Source organism: Genypterus blacodes, unplaced genomic scaffold (assembly GCF_046128005.1).
Source record: "Genypterus blacodes isolate CSIRO-AG114 ecotype Tasmania unplaced genomic scaffold, CSIRO-AGI_Gbla_v1 ptg000195l_1, whole genome shotgun sequence".
Classification (NCBI taxonomy): domain Eukaryota; kingdom Metazoa; phylum Chordata; class Actinopteri; order Ophidiiformes; family Ophidiidae; genus Genypterus; species Genypterus blacodes.
Genome location: NW_027466995.1, coordinates 839,893 through 861,612, shown reverse-complemented (window position 1 = coordinate 861,612; position 21,720 = coordinate 839,893). Strand labels below are relative to the sequence as shown.

Sequence of the window (21,720 nt, the reverse complement as noted above, 5' to 3'; positions counted from 1 at the left end):
GACGGTCAAGGCCGATTACAGCCAATGAAAGAGAGAAGCTGGCAGTGGCTATAGTTCATCAGCGATAAAAAGACTAGGATGGGGGATGAGGTGTTACGTTTGTCCTCTACAGCAGAGCAGGAAGGAAGATGGAGAATTGTCTATTAATATGACAAATGATGTTTAGACTCGTTCATCCACCAGAGGATCGAGTCCAGAACCTGCTTGTGCCTCACTGGTAATTCAATCGATTTCTGGACCAATCAGAGCAAAGGGGGGAGGGATCAGAGGAGACAGCAGCGTAAAGTGTACCGGGGCCTGGAGTCCAGCTGATCATGACCACCTGATCCAAACTAACCCCCTTTACAAAAGACACAAGCTGCAGTAAGTCTGTAAGTGTCTCTGGTATAAATACTGTCGCCTCAGCAGCCTGGATTCCCTTCCAGATTCACAAACACAAAGTGGTTACATCACATGTAGTGAAATGTACAAAGTAGGGATGGAGATGAGTCCAATAAAAGCTTTTATTTTTCAATCACTGATAAAATTTTATGTTAAAAAGAAAGAAAAAAGGTTGTGGAGGTAGCCCTGAGATGTCTGAATCATAATCCTACGGTAAAACACACTAAAAAAAGTAAAACTAGTTCAAAGGGCACCGTCCTGCTATTTAAAAACAGCTCCTCAAAGGCTCCCAACATTTTACCACCTTACAAGCGAAGATACTTCAAAACCTGTGCAGATTAAAACCACGACTGTGAGGCCGTTCAGAAATGCATACATGTACAATCGAGCGGGCGCGCGGCGAAAACGAACGCGCAGCGGATCGTTTTTCGTTTTCGCCGCGCGTTTCGTGACGGAGCGACGACCTATAAGTCCAGCACAACAACAACAACAACAACAAAACAAAACCTTCATGGGGCGCCTGGCTTTCACTTCGAGCGCCGTCCAAGCAGCGCTCAGTCTCTGGATTATTCAAATAAACGCATCATCTTAAGGATAGGCGAACTCTTAAAGGGTCAGATCCCTTTTTCTTCTTCTTCTTTTAGGTGCTAACTGCTTCTTCTATCCGCCTACACGGCGCCGAGTGCGTGCCAAGTTCCGCAATCTCCTAAGACTTTGACATGAGGTGAGTCTGGTGTGGCCTCTTATCGTTATCACGGTCTGCGGCGACAACCGGGGATAAAGTTTGGGATTCATACGTTTGTTTCCAAGCATCTGGTCTAGTGGCTCCGGCCTGCCACGCACACACACACGCGCACACACACACACGCACACACACACACGCACACACACACACACACTCTACACTCCACATGCTCTACACGCTCATGCAGGCTCAGTCAGATGGGTGTCTTCCTGACGGTGGGGGGGGAGAGGGGAGACGGGTAGGTGGGTGCTGCGGCGTGTCGTCCCGCCGGCCTCGCTCACAGTTTGGCGGCCATGAAGTTGATGTGAGGCTTGACTAGAGGGAAGAGGGGCAGGCTCCTCTTGAACTCGGTCATGTCCTGCACCAGTGACGGCTGCAAGAGAACAGAGCGTCAGGAAACAGAAAAAACACAAGCCGTCTCCATGGCAACGACACCATCAGTGCTCTTATCAAAACAGCCACGACTGCCAAAACCTCTCCCATCTATTTTTAACCCTCTGGCAGCGTGAACCGGGTGAAGGCGCAACACAGGAGGGGGGGGGACGTGAATGTGTTAAACAATGGATGGCGAATCCAAACATGGCAACCCATTCATGCCACTAACAGCTGCTCATCCTGCACAAATGGTGAGAAACATCCTCCGCTTCCTCCTTCACTTCCTGTGCATGCACAGGGGGGAATTGAGTGAGCGATTTCTGAATGCGTGGAATTTTCTTCTTAGTGTGAGACGAGTTTCTTCTTTCCGGGGGCAAAATGAGAAGCTGCAGTATCGACTGTGGCCACAAGGGCAGAAGAGCCGCACGGCGCTGTGTTGTGTCGTTTGAATGGAAGGAAATCTCATTGGCTCGTCACAGGAAGTGAAAACAAGCACTTCAGTTATTCTTCCTGCCTTCTGGATCGAACAAGCTGCCTGGAGCTAATTATAAAAGGGGGCATAAAGGTCGCTGGCAATTTGGAAAAAGTTATCAGAAGAGTGAACGTGTCTCAGTCGCCTGGTTTAATGTATTATAACCTAAATAGAGCGGTTGTTACCTGGGGCAGGGACGGGGCCGGGGCCAGGTTGACATCATTCTGAGCCGGGAACTCTCCCACGATGGGACCTGAGGACGAGACAGGGGGGGAGGGGGAAAGTTCAGATCACTGTGGCACAGAGAGGAGCGGTGAGTGAGAGTGAGAGTGAGAGCAGCAGGTACTCACAGGATTCCATTTCCCTGGACAGGACGTGCACGGACACCTTGTGCCTCTTTGGCGCCTCCACTGACAGACGCTCCTGTAACACACATGGACAGTTAGGATAATGTACAGACGGTCACAGCCAACCTACAGAATTCCTTATTTTTCTGTTTGCTAATCAACCCCTGACTTTCACTCCTCCAGCCAGGAATTAAGGATCGGGTCATGTTTTAGAAATTGGACTCCGTGTGGCTGCACCAGTTGAATGGGGGTAAACATAAATAATTCCAAATGGAGAGATGAGTCGCTGTTGAGGCCTTTTTAGACGCAGACAGAGATTGAAGCAGAGAGACTGAAGCAGAGAGACCGAAGCAGAGAGACTGAAGCAGAGAGACCGAAGCAGAAAGACAACGGTGAAGTCTTACGGATTACGTTAGACTGAAGATGGCTCATCTGAATTCAGACGGTGTAAACTCGAGACGGGGGCAAACAAAAAATGAAAATGCGTGAAAATGCTTATGTGATGGCCGGCGATACGAGGCGCATTAGAAATGCATTAGGCTCATTCTGCGTGAGGTAATGGCTTCTGCCAGGCTGAGATAAAGCCAAGCCTTTCCACGACGCGTCACTCCGGCCCTTAATCCCCCCGTAATGGGCGGGTGGGCCTGTGATGCAACCTGTCATCGTGACAGCTGAATATGCTGCCAGCATCCTGTCACTGTCACCTCCGCAGCTATGACTACCACACACACACACACACACACACACACACACACACACACACACACACACACACACACACACACACACACACACACACACACACACACACACACACACACACACACACACACACACACACACACACACACACACACACACACACACACACACACACACACACACACACACACACACACACACACACACGTCAGACCAATCATGCCACGTTCAATCCTCCATTTGGTGGCGTCCACTTGTTTTGTTAATGATTCATTCTTTCACGCCGACATGTTACAGCCACATGGATTTGTCTTACTCACTCTGTAGAAGTGCATGACGTTGTCTTTTGTCAAAGTCTTCAGATAGGAAACCTCGATGTTATCTGGAAAACAAAGGGGGAAGTGAAAGCCGTCAGTTTTGCACAAAAACAAGGTGAAAGACCATTTACAATTATAAATAGTACATCTTTTTAGTTTGGTGGATTGTGACTTGCTTTCAGTCTACAGCAGGTTGTTAGAACCCTCAACATCTCAGACTTAAGACCGGGAACCAATCAGATTTCCTACTAAATCCATAATAATCCACCTGCATTACTTCATTATGTCCAACATGATTCAAAGCATGGCTGCCTGTATGAATAAACATACAAGCGGATGATTAAATCAGTGTAGCCAGGCCGTCTTTCAAAGTAACTCTGGGTAAACCTGTCCTCCATAAACATCACTGCTGAAGCAAGGCAGGCAAGGCATGAAAATTGTGTCAATAGGAAACGGGCAGAACTCGCACAAGCACGAGTGAGACAATACTTCTATTCAAAATGATGTCGCCGTGAAGACCAAACAGAGCCGAACCCTTTCCAATAAGTCGAGTAAAGGCTGGGAGCAACACGACGTTAAAGCTGAACGGGCAGTCTGCGAGCCTGGGCTAATCCTTGACGTTTTTGTGCCCTTGGCGTTGAACGCGTTTACGTGCCCTCAGTACTCCCTCCTCTGATCCTCTCGCACTGCTACTATCACTAATCACCGCCACTCCCTCGGCTGCCTTTCAGCGTGCCATAGCTCAGGGCTTTGGGCAGATTACCTGTGTGAACGGAGCCCATTACGATCCATTATGGCAACCAGGGGAGCGCGGCGAGACAGAGGTGGATGATGCACATTATGGAAGACTAATCAATGCCAATTTGTTTGGCTCCGAGCAGTGAACCTGTCACCCACTTGGGCTGCCTATAGTTCAACAATATCACATTATCTCTGACCATGCATGTAATACAAGCTCTTCATTATACCAGCGTCACCAGAAAACATTACTTCTAATTATAATTAAAGACCTTCCGTTTGCTTAACTCCCTAAAGGAATAATAAGAGCGTCTCACCTCTGTCAAAGTTATACTGCTGGGAGATGATTTCTCCCCAGTGCTTGGCACACTCAGCAGAGAGCTTCTTGGGCTTGTCCAGGCGGCGGATGGCCAGCGCCTGGATGTGTTTCTGGAAGGCCTCGTCGCTCATCTCCTCCACTGACGCCTGCATGGTGCAGAGGAACGCCTCTACGCGACTCTCCAGGTAGTGGGGCGCCTTCTCCGACTGGATGATGAAGCGCAGGCCTTGGACTCCGTTTGCCCGCCGGGGCCCACTGAACACGATGTAGCCTGGAGAGAGAGAGTGAGAGAGGCAGCATGAACTCCATGAGCACGCACGGGCTTTATGTTAAATAATGAGGTGATGCTGGAGTGGGTTTGCTTTGCATTAAAAGAAACTGGTTTAAGTTTTTGTAGGTATCTTTTCTCAACCCCACTCTCTCGGGCTCTCTGGATAGGAAGCTCGCATGTTCCCGTCAGTCCAGTCGTTATTTTTCCATAAAGAAAAGTCTTAACATCTTAATTGCCGTTTTGCTGTGTACATAATCAATTTAAATATGACAGTTGTTTGCTTGATTGGGCTGGGAGAAGCTTGGGTCTGGAGCCATTAGCCATGTTTGGCCTTGTGAGGTCAGAGCAGCAGTTTCTGCGGCTGATCTGTTGAAAGAACCTTCGATGGAGGAGGAGGAGCCAAGAAATGACTCCCCAATGTTTGTTTCAGTACCGAAACGGCAGCTTATTGATTCACTTCAACCAATTTCTCATGTCATGTCTGCAGCCATGTTTAGTGTCCGCACGTGTGTGTGCTCACCCAGCTGCTCTTTGGTTCTCAGCGTGTTGAAGCAGGGCTCAGAGATGATCTGACAGAACAGCTCCAGCAGCATGTTGTCGTGGGTCGTCTGCATCTCCGTTTGGTAGTAGATCTCGATGCCGCAGTTATTGTGCACCTCGTTCCTCTGCTGATAAACATACCAGCCACCTGAGAGGGGAAGAAGAATTGCTGTTTGAAGTGCTGCAGACATTCACTTACAAATGCAAGAGGAGAAAAAACATCGGAACAGTGAAAGCTCCATTATTTTCAGTCTTGGTCCAAAACTTATACATCTGAATGTACTGTGTGTGTGTGTGTGTGTGTGTGTGTGTGTGTGTGTGTGTGTGTGTGTGTGTGTGTGTGTGTGTGTGTGTGTGTGTGTGTGCAGAGGGATAATTAAAGGGAGAATGTAGCCATCTCTGTCAGAAGATCTCTGTTTCTTACTTGTAGAAAGAGGCAGATAGCACTGGATGAAGCCCATTGTGCTGTTAAAACTGCTGCTTCAAAAATATCTGGTGTGTGTGTGTGTAGGTAATCTATTGTGACAATCTTTCATAGTAATTGGCTGCAATGGTTGTCAATCTGGGAGATTTTCAGCTGTCAATCAAATCAATACCATCGAGCCAGCATTGAAATTACGAGCAGATGAGAAAGCTTAAGCCTTATTAGACGATTTAACAAGTTCAATTTAAAGTCATTTTCCCCTTAATTGCTAGAAAGCTTAGAGAAACTCGTCTAGTCTAAATTTCACCTTCCAAACTCAGAAAGGGTTTTTTACATTTCTTTTCAGCCTCACATGAGGAGGAACAGCAGTGTTGGAAACATTGTTTGTCTTGTGATCGACCACACTGAATGGAGGCTGGGTAATGCATACACTGGCTCTCCACTGAGGGAGCGTCACCGTGGCAACAGTTCAATATTTCCCTTTGCATTCTCCTCAGCATGTGTCAGGTGTCAGAGAAATTATACTTAGAAAAAAAGATTGTGTTTTTTTTGGGCCAGTTAAGCTCCTGGTCACTCACAGCTCTCATGTGCAGGGTGGAAATTTCCCCGTGTATTAGTGTTTGTCATAACACTTTACCGTTAAGTTGAGCACTTCTCCGGTACACGATGCTGTTCTGCTCACTTAAAAGCAAAAAGGAGAGAAACAACTGCCTATCTTAATTTGGACTAAAGGGACCTGCACAACCTAACTTACTGTGTACGCCACTACAGTCATAATGTTGTAATGTGTTTGATGGACAGACTGTCAGCCATCCAGTCATTTGATGAGCTAATTTTGTGTTTACATCGTTCAGGTCCTTCTGCTGTACTGCTGTTCTACGTCTGCCTGGCAGTCTGGAAACTCCCTCGGTGGGACACAGGATGTCTCCAGGTGGACCCACAGTGCTCTGCTTTTCCTCTCCACGCTACACTTTCCTAATGTAATCAGAGAGGCGGTGCAGGTGCTTTGCTTTGCATGTGTGCACGCATCTGTGAGTTCAAGGGAAAAGTGTGCGTGTAATTTGCCCGCTGACGTCTGTTCCTACTCAATGACTGCTATGTTCCTCCAAAAAGGAAATGAGGGCAGAATTTAATCAAGTCAACACAAACGCATTGCGGCGTCAAAGATGACGAGGGCAACGGCGTTGGACACTACTACTGGGTCACCATGGCAACCCGAATGAAAGTCATATGATGATTAAGAGTGTTTAACTGGTGTGCAACTGTGCTATAGTGGGGTGGGGGGTGGGCGGCGACCTACCATCTGGAACCTGGACCTCTCTGTAGCGAATCAGTTGGCTCGGGAGGAGGGGCTTAGTGTGAGCATGCTGAATGAGTGTGTCCTCCACCATCTGCATCATGCCGAGAGCAGACTAGAGAGACGACAGCAGGGAGAAATAATATTGCATTTTAATCAATTGAAACCATTAACCCCCTCTGATAAGACATGCAGAAGCGTTTCACACTTTCCGAAAATGTTGCCGTTACATTTCTTTGCAATTAAAATTTGTGTGCATTTTGCGTTATCCATAAGTCCAGCATGTTAGCGACTGAACCAGCAAGTAGGAGTGCGAGTGTGTATGTGGGGGATAAATGGGAATGATTTAGGAGTCTGCTGGTGAAAGGTTTCCTGAAAAAGGGTTGGGCAACACATTTTTGATCTGTTGTTTTTGACAGTCAAGACATTACCTTCTTTGTTGACATATACATCATTTAAATTTACCATCAAATCTAAGAATCGCAGGACACGGATGGAAGAGCGCTACAATGTCACTTGGCTCGTGCACTAAAGTTACACTCCATGATGACACAAAGGATCATTGCGCTCGCTGGAGAATCCAATTCCGACTCCGCCAGACTGTGTCGGTGTAATTATTACGTGGCAAAATGGAGACGCCGTGGCAGCTGGGACCTCAAGTAATGTGCGACTTGAGATGAGAGTCTCGTAATAGGTGAGTGGTGAATATTCAGAGACAAAGGAGGATTGATTTTGCCAGATAATATATGAAAGCTGAACCATTGTGACGTTGTAGATACATCAAGGCGGAAGACTAACAAAATTAAAATTTCCTCTGCGGGAAGGAAAAAAAAAAGAAGGAAAGCAGCAACTTTGAACAAACCTCCTTGGTGATGTTGCCATGGAGAAGAGCCTCAATATGTAACCGTGACAACAGCTGCGGTATGAAGGCCTTGAGGCGTGGGAGAGTTACATCTGGAATAAAGATTACATACAATAGCAATCAATCAAGGAGCAATTTCCCAAACCGCTAACAAAACAGAACAGAATCAAGTGAAACTACGTGCAGAGATTCTATCATAGCTTTCCTGCCACAAAGCAAAAATACATACGGCACGCATTCAGTTAAGACATAAAAGAAAAATGAGGTCTGCTTCAGTGTAGGCTGGCCACTCTGAATTCAAACAACGTCTGACCCAGATTCAAGGATGAGCTACACCAGCGATACACACGGACATGCAATTAATCTAAACGGCCATTTGTCCACAGACTCAACTGCATATATTAACCAGGAAATAACAGATACAAAGTGTCTGTGCGACTCCAGACAGGGGACAGGAGGAGGCAGAGGACACCGATAAGGGAACGAGCCGTAGTAACTCCAGACCCATGTGACCGGGCTACAGGCCTCGACCTTGCAGGTTAATTGAGTCTCGTGTGAATCTGAGGCTGGTGTGTGTAAGAGCCACGGCGAGAAATATAACAAGCTGCCCTTCAGGTTCCAGACTAGACTGCAGAGAGAAAAGACTGCAGCTAGGGAGGCATCTGTTCTAGCACAGCTTCAGCATTCAAATGAGGACTGAAGGAGGAGAGCAGCAGGGAGGAGCAGACAAGAGAGCACTAAAGTGAGTGAAGCAAAAGAAAGTAAAGCACCTAAGGCCGTGTATACAGTCTTGGTGCTTCAACTCTTCCCAAACTTGTGGACCACAACTTATGTAATTCCCGTGCGTGCGGTGGCAAATAGCAGGTGTGGGGCCACTAAAAAGACTAAATTAAGACTAAAACCCATGTGACTGTGCTTGGTTTATAGGGCCCAAAATGTTTCAGACACAGCTCACCACTTTACATAAGCTTCTCTTGTTTGTTTCTAGTTAGAAGAGGAGTTAGCTTCATTAGGCCAGGTTTATAGTAGATATTATCTCTATATATGCAGATATTTGCTTGAATAATTTATTCCATTCTGAAGGATTAAATACTTCATTCACCAGGGGACAATCATTTAACAAATTGTTCCTTGTTTGTTCAAGAATACCTTAAACACAACTTCCAATTCTTATAAACTTTGCAAACAAAGATTGCAACAATCAAAGAGAAAATATAGATTCATGCTAGACAATCAAACCAACTGGCCGTGCTTGATCGGTCTTTTTTCTGGCTGTCGCTGTCACGGAGCTGCTGATGCGAAATTAGCTGATGTTGCTGTGATTTGTTGTTATAGGAATTGCATCTTGCAAACATGTCACATTAATTCTAGAAGACGTGCACAACTAAGCCTTCAAAAGAAAGCATCACCCCGCCAATATAGGCAACATTTATAAATTAACTGCAAGTATAAACCTGGTTTTAAATGGAAATAGGCTGGGAAACAGAAATATGGCTTTGAGTCAGAAATAATGAGAAACAGTGCGATGAAAGAGGAGCGTCTCACCATCAAGCGCCTCTCTGAGTTCATCTTTGGTCCAGGCGACCTCTGTCATCAGTAGACGGAGGTAGTACATGGCGTGTTGGTGCGGCTGCTCAGCTCTGAAGTTGTTCAAAGACCTCATGTACTGCAGAGAGATGGGGCAAAGTTAGTTCAACACCAAAACTTTAAAAAAGGTGGAGGAGGAAGGAAAATCAATTCAAGATAGAGATACTGTATTGCTCATCTGTGCTGTTAGAGAATGAAGGGGTTCTCAGAGTGTGTGTAGGTAGGGATAATCGTGCATTGTGATTCATGTCTCGTCACTGGAGATGTAGTGACTGGGCAATTACCGCTTCCTTGATGATGTCAAAGCGCCTCTCGTCGATCTCAAAGGTGGCCATCTTCTCCACAATCTTCTTCAGCAGAATGTGTTGCTTATCATTGTAGCCTTTGACAGACAGCTGCAGCAGAGTGTGAGAGGTTATCAACAAATAAAAAACAGAGCCTGACATTATTATGCTCTTCCTACACCTTTACACAGCTACCTTTCTTCTTTGTAAAATAAGAACTCCGCTAATAAGGCCTGTAAGCATGTTTTCTTCTACTGTGAATATTGCTATCAGCTTCAGAGTCAGAGTATTCAGAGGAGATACAATGACAACAAAATGGCTGTGTTCATTGAAATGCATAATACAATGCAGATGTACAGCTTTTAAAAGCATTTTAATAGTTCTGGGTCAGCAATGAAGTTCTTTGTCATGGGGTATACGCTTTATCAGGCTTCGGCAAATTACATCTTTTTTGTAAATGTAAATTAATATTTTTTTAAATGGACAAGAGGAATCAAGGTTAGAGACTAATTTTTGCAAAGTCATCTACACCTTATAGCCCTTCATGATTCAGCAAAAGCTGCAGCTACACGGCTACACTCTCATGCCCATCCCATTCTTTCCCTCTCCCCGTCTCAAGCTCCCTGTGGTGACACCTGCTACAAGTAATCTCTCCTAACATCATTAACCTTGACAAATATCCGGTCAGCCACACCAATACTGCTGACTCGAGTCAATTATGGCCTGTATATCACACAACTACACAGACAGTGTGTGGAGTAGTTGGCTCGGAGGGGAGACCATCAATCATGAATTTTCAGTGGCGAGAGAAAGCTCAATGATAAGAAGATCTATGGCAGGACAATGCATTCAGGTTACTAGGTCACATGAAAAGGGTTTAGGAGTTAGTGCCAAAGTTAGAAACCTTGAAAGAAGAGAGCAAACCACAGCAAATATGTAATCCCCGACAGACAAACACACAAACAGATTTCTGTATCCATAAATGAAGAACAGGCTTCTGTGTTACGTGGACAGGCATAAAAGCTGCTCAATCAGGCATTACCCCGCCTAACAAACCTTCCGGGTAGAGCTCCACTTCCAACTTGCTTGGTGCGCCTGACTCAGCAGTACGACTATAAATGTCAAGAGGATCTGAATAATTTGGCTGCACGGCTTGGATCTTGGGATATAGACGCTACATACCATCCGTATGACAACTGAAACAATGGAAGGTACAAAAAGGCATTCAAGGGAATGGAAAAATAAATCTTTAGTGTATGTGAAATCCTGCCAGCTAGTATTTCTCCGGCTCATTTCTAATAGATTCACGTTCACCATCTGAATGCATTAGCTTGAATGAGTTTGGTACGTGAGTCAGTAAAAAATAAGTTTTTGTCCTTGTCCTTTATCAAGTCTGATCAAACTTGTAAGTCTGCTTCACAGATGCTTGAAGGCATCAGAAATGTGCCTCCTTTTCTTATGAAAGAATATCTCAAAAATAAATTAAAATATTTAAATTATATTAAGGGGTACACCTGCTTCTGATATGCCAGGAAATTACCAGATCATCTTCCGGTAAGGAGGTAAAACATAGATAAAATACAATAAAATATCAATACAGGTAATTTGGGCAGCATTCAGTGATTGTAAGTCGCAAATGAAGTTGGTGTGAGTGGAACCTTCCTTATAATCCCTCTGGTTTGTCATGCAGGGCTCAAAGGATTTTTGCACAATCAAGATGATAGAAAGACGATTACATAGGAAAGCAAGCCAGTGTCCTGCACTCTCAAAGCCTCAAGACGGGCCATCACCGGCGCCCCCACCAGCCTTCAGGGTACAAAGGGCTTACTTACGATGATGGCATTCATCCCTGAGGCTACGCCATACACCAGCCCAGCCAGGCGGGCTGCATATGTATACTCTTTTAATTCATCCTCAAGTAACCTGAATAACAAGTAGGCCATGTTGCAGTGCAGGGGATCTGCATATAGGTAGCGACTAATGGAGGGGGGAAAAAAAAAAGAACAAATATCAAAAGACATGTTTGTTGGAGATGTATAAAAATAAATAAGACAAAATAAGAATGATAAGAGTATGTATATGCAGCCTTGTGACCAGCTTTCTACCCCGTCGGCAGTGGCAAAACTATAGGACTCGTGCCATCGCTGTTCTACAATGAGTTTTGAATTCTTTGAAACTAGCTTTAAATCAGATTTCAACGCCTGCTTCACCCCGTGACTAGAGGTCTCCATTCAATTCCAACAGTCTGAAGGACTGGAAAGAACAATCTGATAGGTGTCAGGCAACAGAAACTTAACACCTCGCGAATACTCCCGAAGTTTTGTAGGAGGTGGATGAGCAAAGGTGAAAAAAGGGTCGATGAAGAATGAAGAGGAAAATGTGGACAGAAAAAAAAGGGTAGTTGGCGTTCAGTCAGATCTGGGTCAGATGGTTTCTAAGGTTATTTATTATAATGTATACCCACTACCAAGGTGGGCGAGCTTTACCACATTAGATAACTATTACAGTGATGGACCAAGTAACATTCTCTGTCTGTTATTGGAATTTTTGTTCACACATTGTATTGTCCAATGTGACAAACCTTTCCAATCTAGTCCCATACGGTGTGTGGCTCACACCCTTTCAACTCAAAGCTGACCCAGTTTGAGGATGAACAAGGGCAGGGGACTTGAGGTTTGGGATGCAGCATGAGAACGATGGGGGGGAGACACTGAATACTTACATACATCCCATAGACGGTATTTTGGAGGTCATAGTTCAAGCCAGCTAGCTCGGCTGCATATGCATACTCGTTGAGGGAGTCCTTGAGGAGCTCCAGGTATAAATATGCCATGTTACAATGCAAGGGGTCCACATACGCAAACGGGCTGCAGGAAAAATTACAGTGGTCACAGAAGGCATAATGGAACAACCACAGGTAGAATTTGCACCGATTCTACTCCAATAGGAATGAATGGCACCGTGTCGTTAATGGGTCTTTGCCGGCACATGACGTCATCTACGAACATTCAATTTAGCTTCTTTTTTTAAATAGCTTTTCAATATTTCATAAATTGTAATAAAAAACACCATTTCATTCAACCAATTCAAGTATTAATATTGGAAAAGTAACTAATAGATAAATTAATGAAGACATTTTTGGATTACAAGCCCTAGTGCTAGTTGTGGCCAAAATATCTACGTAAAAAAAAGTCACTCTTAGTTACTCACCTGAAGAACTCAAAGTTCAGACATGCTTTGGGCAGGAAGAACTTGTCGTCCTGCTTGAACCACACCTTGCTCATTGCAGTGTCCTGAGAAAGACAGCCAATATGATATATGTTAAATTAACTAGTTCAGAAATTGGAATGTAAACTGGTATGATCAATGAAAAGCAAAGATCAAAATCAGAACAAAAAGCAATTGACCAATGACTGCCCATTGCTACCATGTAATCAAGAGAGACAATATTTTGGTTAAGCTGCTCCAACGTCAAACACTTGCCCTGATTAAAGTTGGGGTGGTTGGAGTGTCTTTTTCAATAGGGTAGATCTCAAAGCTGGTAGGGATGAACTCGTTCTTCATAGGCAATTTGAATTTTCCGTTGAGGTCTGCATTGCCCCATTTCTGAAAACACGCACACAATCAGCAGGAAAATCTAAGCAGTAGTCACATATACAGAGCAGTATGATACTGGTCAGTCACCTGGATGGACTCCTCAGCGATGGCCTCCTGTTTGTACTGTGTGCCATACCACTCTTCTGTTTTATCCGTTTGTCCTTCAAATGACTTGGACACCACTGCAACTCTGGAGGAAGAGTACAGATAGAACCAGGTCAACTTATATGGATAGAAAATCCTCTCAGAAGCAGTCTGATAGCCTGTCATGGTATTAAACATGTCCAGATTGATGTTGAATAATACTGTGATACTGAAATTAAGAGATACTTTCACCTCAGGAGCTGCACCTGAGGAGAGAATGATCTCACACTGACCTGACATGCTCTGGTCTAAGCTTATCCAGCACCATCTCTATCAGATCTGGCCTGAAGTCCTCCAGAAGGTATTCTGCTGCAAGAACCTCTTCAAGGGGGTAGTACTGAAACGGACAACATTTTCATCATCAAACTGGATGCAGTTGAGGGCACTGTGACTGGATTGGAGAAGTGGTTTAAGGGGTGAATTGTACTTCTACTACTACAAAATCTACTTGTATCTTCACAATATGGACCTGGTCTGCAGATATTCTACTGCAATCTTTGATTGGCGAAATCTTGTAACATTATCGTCAATGTATACAACAGAATTCCTCTCATCAGTATTACCCAAACAGATTATACATGAACTCTGGAGGGCAGCACTACAGAGACTGTAGTATGATGACAGCCTTATCTTCACTGTGCCTGCATCCCCTCAATCCCCACCATGCAGCCTGATGATGAGTACAGACAGTGTGACCCCCTTGCATATGGAGACGGGACTTACATGTAGCAAACCAGCAACTTTTGATGTATAGCCACGGGGTCGCTCCTTGTCCTTGAACCTGAAGGCCACTTTGTTTAAATCCTATAGTGAAGGACAGAGAAACCAAGACAGCACGTGGAAAAGAAAAGGTTATCTATCAAGTCACAAGGAATCATTTGTCTGCAATGCAGATTTAAAATCTAAAGAGGGAAATGTCATGGACTTAAAAACCCACATATGATTTTGATCCCTTAGTTTTCCATCAGCTCAGTGAAGGGAGACAAATACAACAATATATCAACAAGCTAAATGGTCTTTGGTTTATGATTGGCAGAAGATGGTGTATTACGGACTCCATCAGCCTCTGTTGCTAATGATTAAAAAAAATAGTCTTGCCTATGAATAAAATGGTCAAGATTCTATCCAGTGTTGCAAAAAGTAATAATTACCTTGCACTCTTGAAACACCCACTCCTGAGGTCCCTCAGTACGCAGTTTCTGAATGTACTGGAACATGTGAAAGATGATGTCCTCCACATGTACTGCAGCGACAAGAAAATCATATCTTAGTGGGCATAATTTAAATCTTAATTAAACAACAAATAAAAGTCTCTTTACACTGAAATATTCACAATGATGTGCAAATCACAGCTATATACGATAACCAAGCAAAAGTAATAACATGCAGTACTCACAGAGGCCCTCCTCAGTCAAGTCCACATTGATGATGAAGAACATGAATCCTTTGGCGCCTTCTTTTTGTCCACCAACAAGCGTATTTACCCAGCCTGAAAACAGCAGTTATGAAAATGATCAAATTTGACAGGGTGGGGTAAGCAATTGGTTGGTTCTTATTACATTTACATAAATGCTACTAAGACAATTCTAACATGTCATGTAAAGTTGCAAGAGTCTGATAAACATAATACCTTTAGATTTCAGCTCAGATAACAAACTTCCTGGTCCTTCATGACCAATAAGATGTCCCAGATAATGTCCCGGATTAGACTTGTAGTACTTCTGTAGGTCTGGGATGGGGAACGTCACGTAGAGGTTTCTGATGTCTTTGATAGGAACCACTTTGTAGAATTGCTATGGAAGAAAACAAGAACATAATCACATACAATTACAGCTTTCATTACAGCTCAACTATGAGGAATTGTGTGTGAAATTAGTCAGTGGCTCACTCTGAGATGTTCTTCCTGGAAGGGGTGTTCAGGGAATTCTGGGATAGGCACATTTTTGTTCTCCACCTCTCCAAATAGCTTGACCACCATGGCGGTCAAGTCATCTAGTGATTCTACAGAAAAAGAGGGAGGAAGGGGTTCATATGGACACACTTTTAATTTGACTTGATGTTGATACAGAGACATTTTTGCTGTGCATGGCAAAGCTCAATGCCATTCAGAAGCTGAGTAAGTGCAAACAATTCATGATGAATGAGTAACACGACATTGTACTTCATCATGTTACATTTGTGGCTGATGAACTCATACCTCTTCCCAATACACAGAGTCCCATGAGGTTTGAGGAGTAGTATGTGGAGTGAAATTTCAGGAGCTCTTGACGGATATCAATCCCTTCTTTGGATGGCCTGGTCTCAAGGGTCAGTTTGTTACCTTGGAAAGAAAAGCATATACTTTAAAGAAATGTTTGGTAGAAGTGCATATGTGTACTTATTAGTGCTTATTGTTATTTATAATTCCAGTATACACCATTTCTAAACACAGAACAACCAATCAGATGCATCATACATCAAACATTGACCAACAGCCATAATTAGGAATAAATAATTAAAAACACCACTGAAGCAAGTTTGAACAGAACAGTTACAATACATCAATGAAATAAAACATGGAGTTATTTATAAAATTTTTCAGGCCTTGAAGTTCCACATGACCACAAAAGCCATAGGTCAACAAAACACAAAATCAATTTCATATTAGATTTACAAATATGAGGATCTTATTGTGCAGCCGGTGGATAGTGCATTATCGTGAGTGTCGTGTTAGCACAATTGTTCCATCTTGCTCATTGATTTTCTCTTCTTTTGTGAGCTGCAGAACAATGCCAGCATATTCTTGAGAGCGTCTTGGATCGCTCTCTGAGAACGCTGTCAGTACACAGACTGAACCAGAGCTTACTATGATACATTATCAGTAGCCTGTCAGGCATATGACTGGGCTGCTTGCCTGCTCTCTCTGAATGTGTCTCCTATCGAATACAACCACAGCCTACATCTAGCACCTCTGAAAAAAGAGTTCCAATTGGTTTTCGGTTTCTTTTCACTTAATCACGCAAGAAAAAGCAAAGTATACAATATGGAGATGATTATGTACCTACTTCTACAAATTGAATCTGGTACAAATGAGGCTCAATTTTACTTCTCTCTAGTTGCCAGAGTGAATGATTTTCAGGTCTGTGTGATCCTCGTCTACTCTTAGCTGGAGGGTGAAAAGTCTAAGACTATACAACTCAAGACTGCCACCAACTGGTAAGTCTGAGGTAGGAGCTGCTCTACGCCTAAGTCTGAAAATTCACTGTAACAGAAAGCCAGCTTTCAACAAGCTGTGGACCACTTTGATCTCACAACATTAGATTCTTTGAGTTTACATTATATAACAACATTGTTAGGGACGAATACAGAAGACCAGCTTAGCCCAATGTGTCATTCATAGTGAAACAGTCCTAGACCATTATCCCTCCACATCCAACTTTACAGTAGGCACTATGCATTCCGGTTGGTAGTAATCCCCTGGCATCCACCAAACCCAGATTCGTCTGTCAGACTGCCAGACAGTGAACGTGACTCATCATTCCAAAGAACACGTTTACAATGCTCCAGAGTCCAGTGGCTGGTACACTGCACCTTTTTATGCACCTGTTTGCAATAGGTGTTGCTGGAACAGCTGACCTACATATTTGGGGAGGGTGTCCGCATATTTTTTTTAACTTTATAGTGTCAATAGTTCATGTGAAGTGCACATCAAACAAAAAATAGTGATAGTAGCTTCAACAAATCCCACTTTCAACATTAATATGCAAATAAGGACAGCAGGCCGATACAAAATGTACTTTGGATCATATGAGATGACCCATTTGCTGCTTTAGTGATGATAGCACTTTGAGAATTATACCTGTTCCAAATTTACTGAAAGGGTGGTTGGGGTTGCCAGTGGCCTTCTCCAACTGAAACAGCCTCCAGGCATCGTTCATCAGGTTCTTCTCATGTTCAGAATCTACAGCGTTCACCTCCCGGTCCTTGCAGCTCTCATCAAACAGTGGACACAGAAAGAATTGAGCAAACCTACAGAGACATACAAAGTATTGTTGATTGACACAAACACTTGAATATAGTTTAGGCAGTCAAACCATATAAGACGCACAATGATAATAATACATTCTTCATATCTGTGCAATTTTTTAAAAGTGATGTAGGATTTGGTGGCGACATTGAGCAAAATTATATCATCTTTAAAGGTAAGAATAAAAATACAGTCTGTATATCTTCATTGTTCGTGTTTGTCTACTTGACCCTATGGAGGACAAAGAAATGAAAAGGACAAGAAGCTGAGATGCAAATCAATTTGCATGAGTGTCGGGTGTGTGCAACTGCCATGCAAAGGAGGGAAAGACAAACATATATTATTTGCCTACAAAAAGCTCCTTATAATAGGAGGTTAGTTGAAATGTCAGTTCTCCCTGAGGGATACCACTAATATGTTGGGTGAAAATTGTATATATATATATATTGAAAATTGAGTATTTCTTGCAGCCCAGCCTTGCCAAGCTATGACACAGATGATCCCCAAAGACACAATGCTCTTAATTAGTATTTTCAAAAGGGCAACGTCATCAATATTTCAACACACTCTGCACTGTCCTTTCCTGCCATTTAAGTTCAGCTGGTCTACACAGTTCACAGAGACAGGAAAACAATTATCCTATGGCACAAGCAGCTGCTCACTGGCCTATAATTCATTTATAAAGGGTGTAAGCTTATCTCAATAGGTTTAATTCTGACACCACCCCACCGTATTCTCCGAGCCACCGCAGCTGACATGTGAACTGAGCCCCATGCAAAGCTGAGGTCGTCAGTCTCAACCTATGCATGTGGTTTCAGGGAGGGCAATACTATCATGGTTACACAACAAAGCGCATTGAGGCTGGGTGTGCAACCGAACAAAGAAAATGATCTTCTGCTCTGGTGGCTTTAACACCTTTAACTAAATCTTAGTAAACCAGACCATATATGTATGTCTATGTATTAAGGACCATTTAAGTACCTCTGTTAACTGTAAGTAAACATAATAGTGGAAAAGAAATCGGGTTCGATCTACTACAGTGGCTCAAATCCTTACATCACTTATGTGTCTACATCAGAGAAGCTTACACCAAATGTTGGGTCCAGCTGTGCACAGCCAAGGACATACATAAGTATAAAATATACCTGTACAAGAATGCACTAATGGGTAAAGGATGATATGAAAGTGCTTTCTACAATAAAGTCCAATAAAGATGGAAAAAATTACCTATCTAGTGCTCCTTCCAAATGCTCATGAGACACGTCGAAGTAGTAGTTGGTATGCTCTCCGCTGGTAAAGGCATTGGAGCTGCCTGCATGCTCACTGAGAAACTGGCTGTACTCATTCTCCTTGGGGTACTTCTTGGTTCCCAGGAACAGCATGTGTTCACAAAAGTGTGCCAGACCTGAGATGTTCACTGGGTCCGACAATGAACCTGTGAATACAAGTTTACATTTGAGAGAAGTATACTTTCTGACTTTGCTTAGTAGTTTCTAAAGACTCTGTAAGTCAACGACACCTCAATGGCATGCACATGCTATGTGTCTGCAAGTCAATTGTTTGTGAACATGTCAAAGCCAAAACAACTTCATAAGCGATTGGGAAATTGAGGTCTGTTGCAAGAAGCAGGTCTACAGACTTATCTGTTTAGTTAAGCAACATATTTATATCATCCGCCAACAGCTGGAGAGGGTACACGCTCAGATAATGTTCACACATACTGCTACAACGCAGCAGCTTCTTAAGGCTGAGGCTATGCTTTTTTTTTTTTTTATGCTGTGTTTTGAATTAAGCAGGTAATTTGCATCACTCTTTAACTCTGATGAGGCAGAACACGAGAAAGAGCATTTCACATAGCCACAGCTTTCTGGTTTCTCTTTCACTTTTATACTAATACATACATTTTCACATTACGTTCAGACTTTTTCCTGTGCATCTACACACAGCCAGCCACAGAATAGTCAACATGTATCCAAACACAATGTTTCTTAGAATATGCATTTCCCACAACATACGGACTAAAAATGTCCATCCTGTGCTGAATAGCTGAATTTTACAAAGCTGTGTGAGACACCTGAAGGAATGTAACAATGCAAAAATACACACCATCAGCTGGCTAGAGAATTGTCAAGAAAGCACTTTACCTATGTGGACATCCAGAGCTGCTGAGGACTTGTCTGTTGTGGGGTCACTGATGAGCATGGCCTTGAGACCATTGGAAAATTCAAGTCCCCTGTAAACCCGCTTGTCCTCTGGAGAGCGGATTATTTCACTCACCACCCGCTGCTCAGCCGGATCGGTCATTCTGAGGGGCGAGGATGACACGAACCTGCAGAGGAGGGATTCAAACGTGACATCAAAGTGTTATTGTGTGATTTATCGAACAGTCTTTCCAGCCAAGTTCACATTCCATCAAGTCTCAACACTTCAGACTGGCCATGGTCTCTTTCAAGGTCTCTCTCTTTAAAGCTGTCCAACTCCAATGTCTCTGCATGGTTGAGCAGAGACAAAAAGCTGAAGTCATTTAACAGTTACACACAGACACACACCCTAATGCTCACACTTGCAACAGATGCTACAGATTCGCTGATTCGACCATATTAGGTATAAAATTATATTGACGAAACCAGGTCGTCTCTGGTCAAAGATCAATCTTAACTGTTTGTATTGAGCATGTATGATTATTTATGTGTATCTATGCGAACATGACGTAGGTTTGAATGGTTTTCAACCCTTCGCCATGCTCGCAGGCATATATACGTTTCACTAAAAAAAAATCAAACTAATTAATAGAGCTTAAAAGCAATCCTGCGATCTATGGCTGTCAAATAGGAGCACAAGCATCCGGTCCTAACATCCTTAATTCCGCCATTTATTACCAACTAATTGTCTGAGAACGCGACAACTTTTCGCTGTTTTACACAGAGCTATAGATTTGATTTTCTACCGATGACAAGCAAATGACATCAAACTAAATAAACCCGGTGTTAGCTTATTTTATTTTAGCTAGTAGGCGGCTAGCAGTCCGAGCAACATATTTGAAAAGTTAGTAATAATTCATGTTAAAGAGTTGGCGGCTAACTATATTTTGTCTCATTAGGTTTAACAGCCACCCGCGAAGATAATTTTAAGGGCAATTGCCTCTACAGACTCGGGTGACACGCTTGTGTAGCCCTTAATGTAGCAGCGAAGCTAACATAAGCCGGCTTTAACCGGAGCACTCGCTGTGGCTAACTAGCGCGTCGATTCGGGCGAAGACAACGCAGATATAAATATTTCTATAACATTGAACAAAAACAGTAAAAGGTTTTCCTAAGTATGCGCACCTTAAGTCTTGTTGAAAGAAGAACCCTTTCCCTGCTGACCGGAGGTACCTGTTAAACTGGGCCGCTCGGATAAAGAACGAAACATACTTTGCACCCATGAAAAACAAACCCCTGCTTTTACAACGCCATCTTTGAACAGACACGATAGTCGAGCTCAGAACAAAGACTTAGTGGAATATTGTAATAATTTCCCTATTAATTAATTTATCCGATTACACTTTTTATTAACGGAAATTCTATAAGATAGCTTGATGTTTTAAATTAAAGAGGACCAACAGAATGCAAACAATGTATGTATGTAGTATAACTGCGTTGTGAATCAGTTCTGTTATTGATTAAGTTTGTCTGTCCAATTTGGTGTGATGCTTTGTTGCAATAATTGCTGACATTGAACGGCCGCTAGATGGAGACAGACAAGTACGAATGGGTCGCTACCCGATTTGGATCCGAAAACCTGATCTGGACCACGCGTGCGCGAACTAGCATCCACGTCCAGACTTTCAAAGTTTTAATTAACACCATTTTCTTTACGGTTTACATTAAATATAGTTTTTTTTTAACTCATTTACTAAACTTACGAACTTGTGTTTCCGTTAATAATGTTTGAAAGTAGACGTGGAAATAATAATTGTATAGTTATAGTTATTGCTGCATGCGTAGATTGACGATGATATTACTAATACTGATTATAAATCCAGCCGTTATGTATTTAGATTTTGTAGTAGGCATGTCAATAATAATATGGAGTTATTGCTGCGCATATCACTGAAAAAATAAATAGAAACTAGCAGTAGTAGCAGTAGCAGTAATACTAGGAGTAATAATAATAACAATGATTAATTCAGCAACAATATATTCCCCCCACCAATATATATTTATTAAATTATCTTAGTTAGTTTAACAGGTAAGCAGTATAAGCAATGAGTACCACAAATATATATCTTAATCCAAAGGTCGACTAAAGAGTAGGACCTATCTGACCTCTT

At 43.0% G+C, this 21,720-nt stretch overlaps 1 protein-coding gene across 2 annotated transcripts; it reads right to left on the bottom strand.

Moving 5' to 3' along the window:
• Positions 1 to 485: 485 nt before the first annotated feature.
• Positions 486 to 20,860, bottom strand: ide (insulin-degrading enzyme). 2 transcript variants are annotated; one of them, XM_076169260.1, is made up of 25 exons: positions 20,735 to 20,860; positions 19,553 to 19,737; positions 18,636 to 18,843; positions 17,241 to 17,410; positions 15,600 to 15,722; positions 15,291 to 15,403; positions 15,033 to 15,195; positions 14,799 to 14,891; positions 14,554 to 14,645; positions 14,126 to 14,206; positions 13,636 to 13,739; positions 13,346 to 13,448; positions 13,145 to 13,267; positions 12,872 to 12,954; positions 12,384 to 12,528; positions 9,662 to 9,772; positions 9,336 to 9,456; positions 7,791 to 7,882; positions 6,932 to 7,043; positions 5,188 to 5,355; positions 4,395 to 4,667; positions 3,343 to 3,404; positions 2,324 to 2,396; positions 2,159 to 2,226; positions 486 to 1,499 (listed from the first exon to the last, which is right to left on the bottom strand). In XM_076169260.1, the coding sequence occupies exons 1-25, from the start codon at positions 20,830 to 20,832 to the stop codon at positions 1,404 to 1,406; spliced, it is 3,060 nt and encodes a 1,019-aa protein (XP_076025375.1). In that variant the 5' UTR covers positions 20,833 to 20,860; the 3' UTR covers positions 486 to 1,403. The 2 variants fall into 2 exon arrangements, with proteins under 2 accessions (XP_076025375.1, XP_076025376.1); XM_076169261.1 differs by lacking the exon at positions 12,384 to 12,528 and adding an exon at positions 11,494 to 11,638.
• Between the last annotated feature and the right edge of the window lie 860 nt (positions 20,861 to 21,720).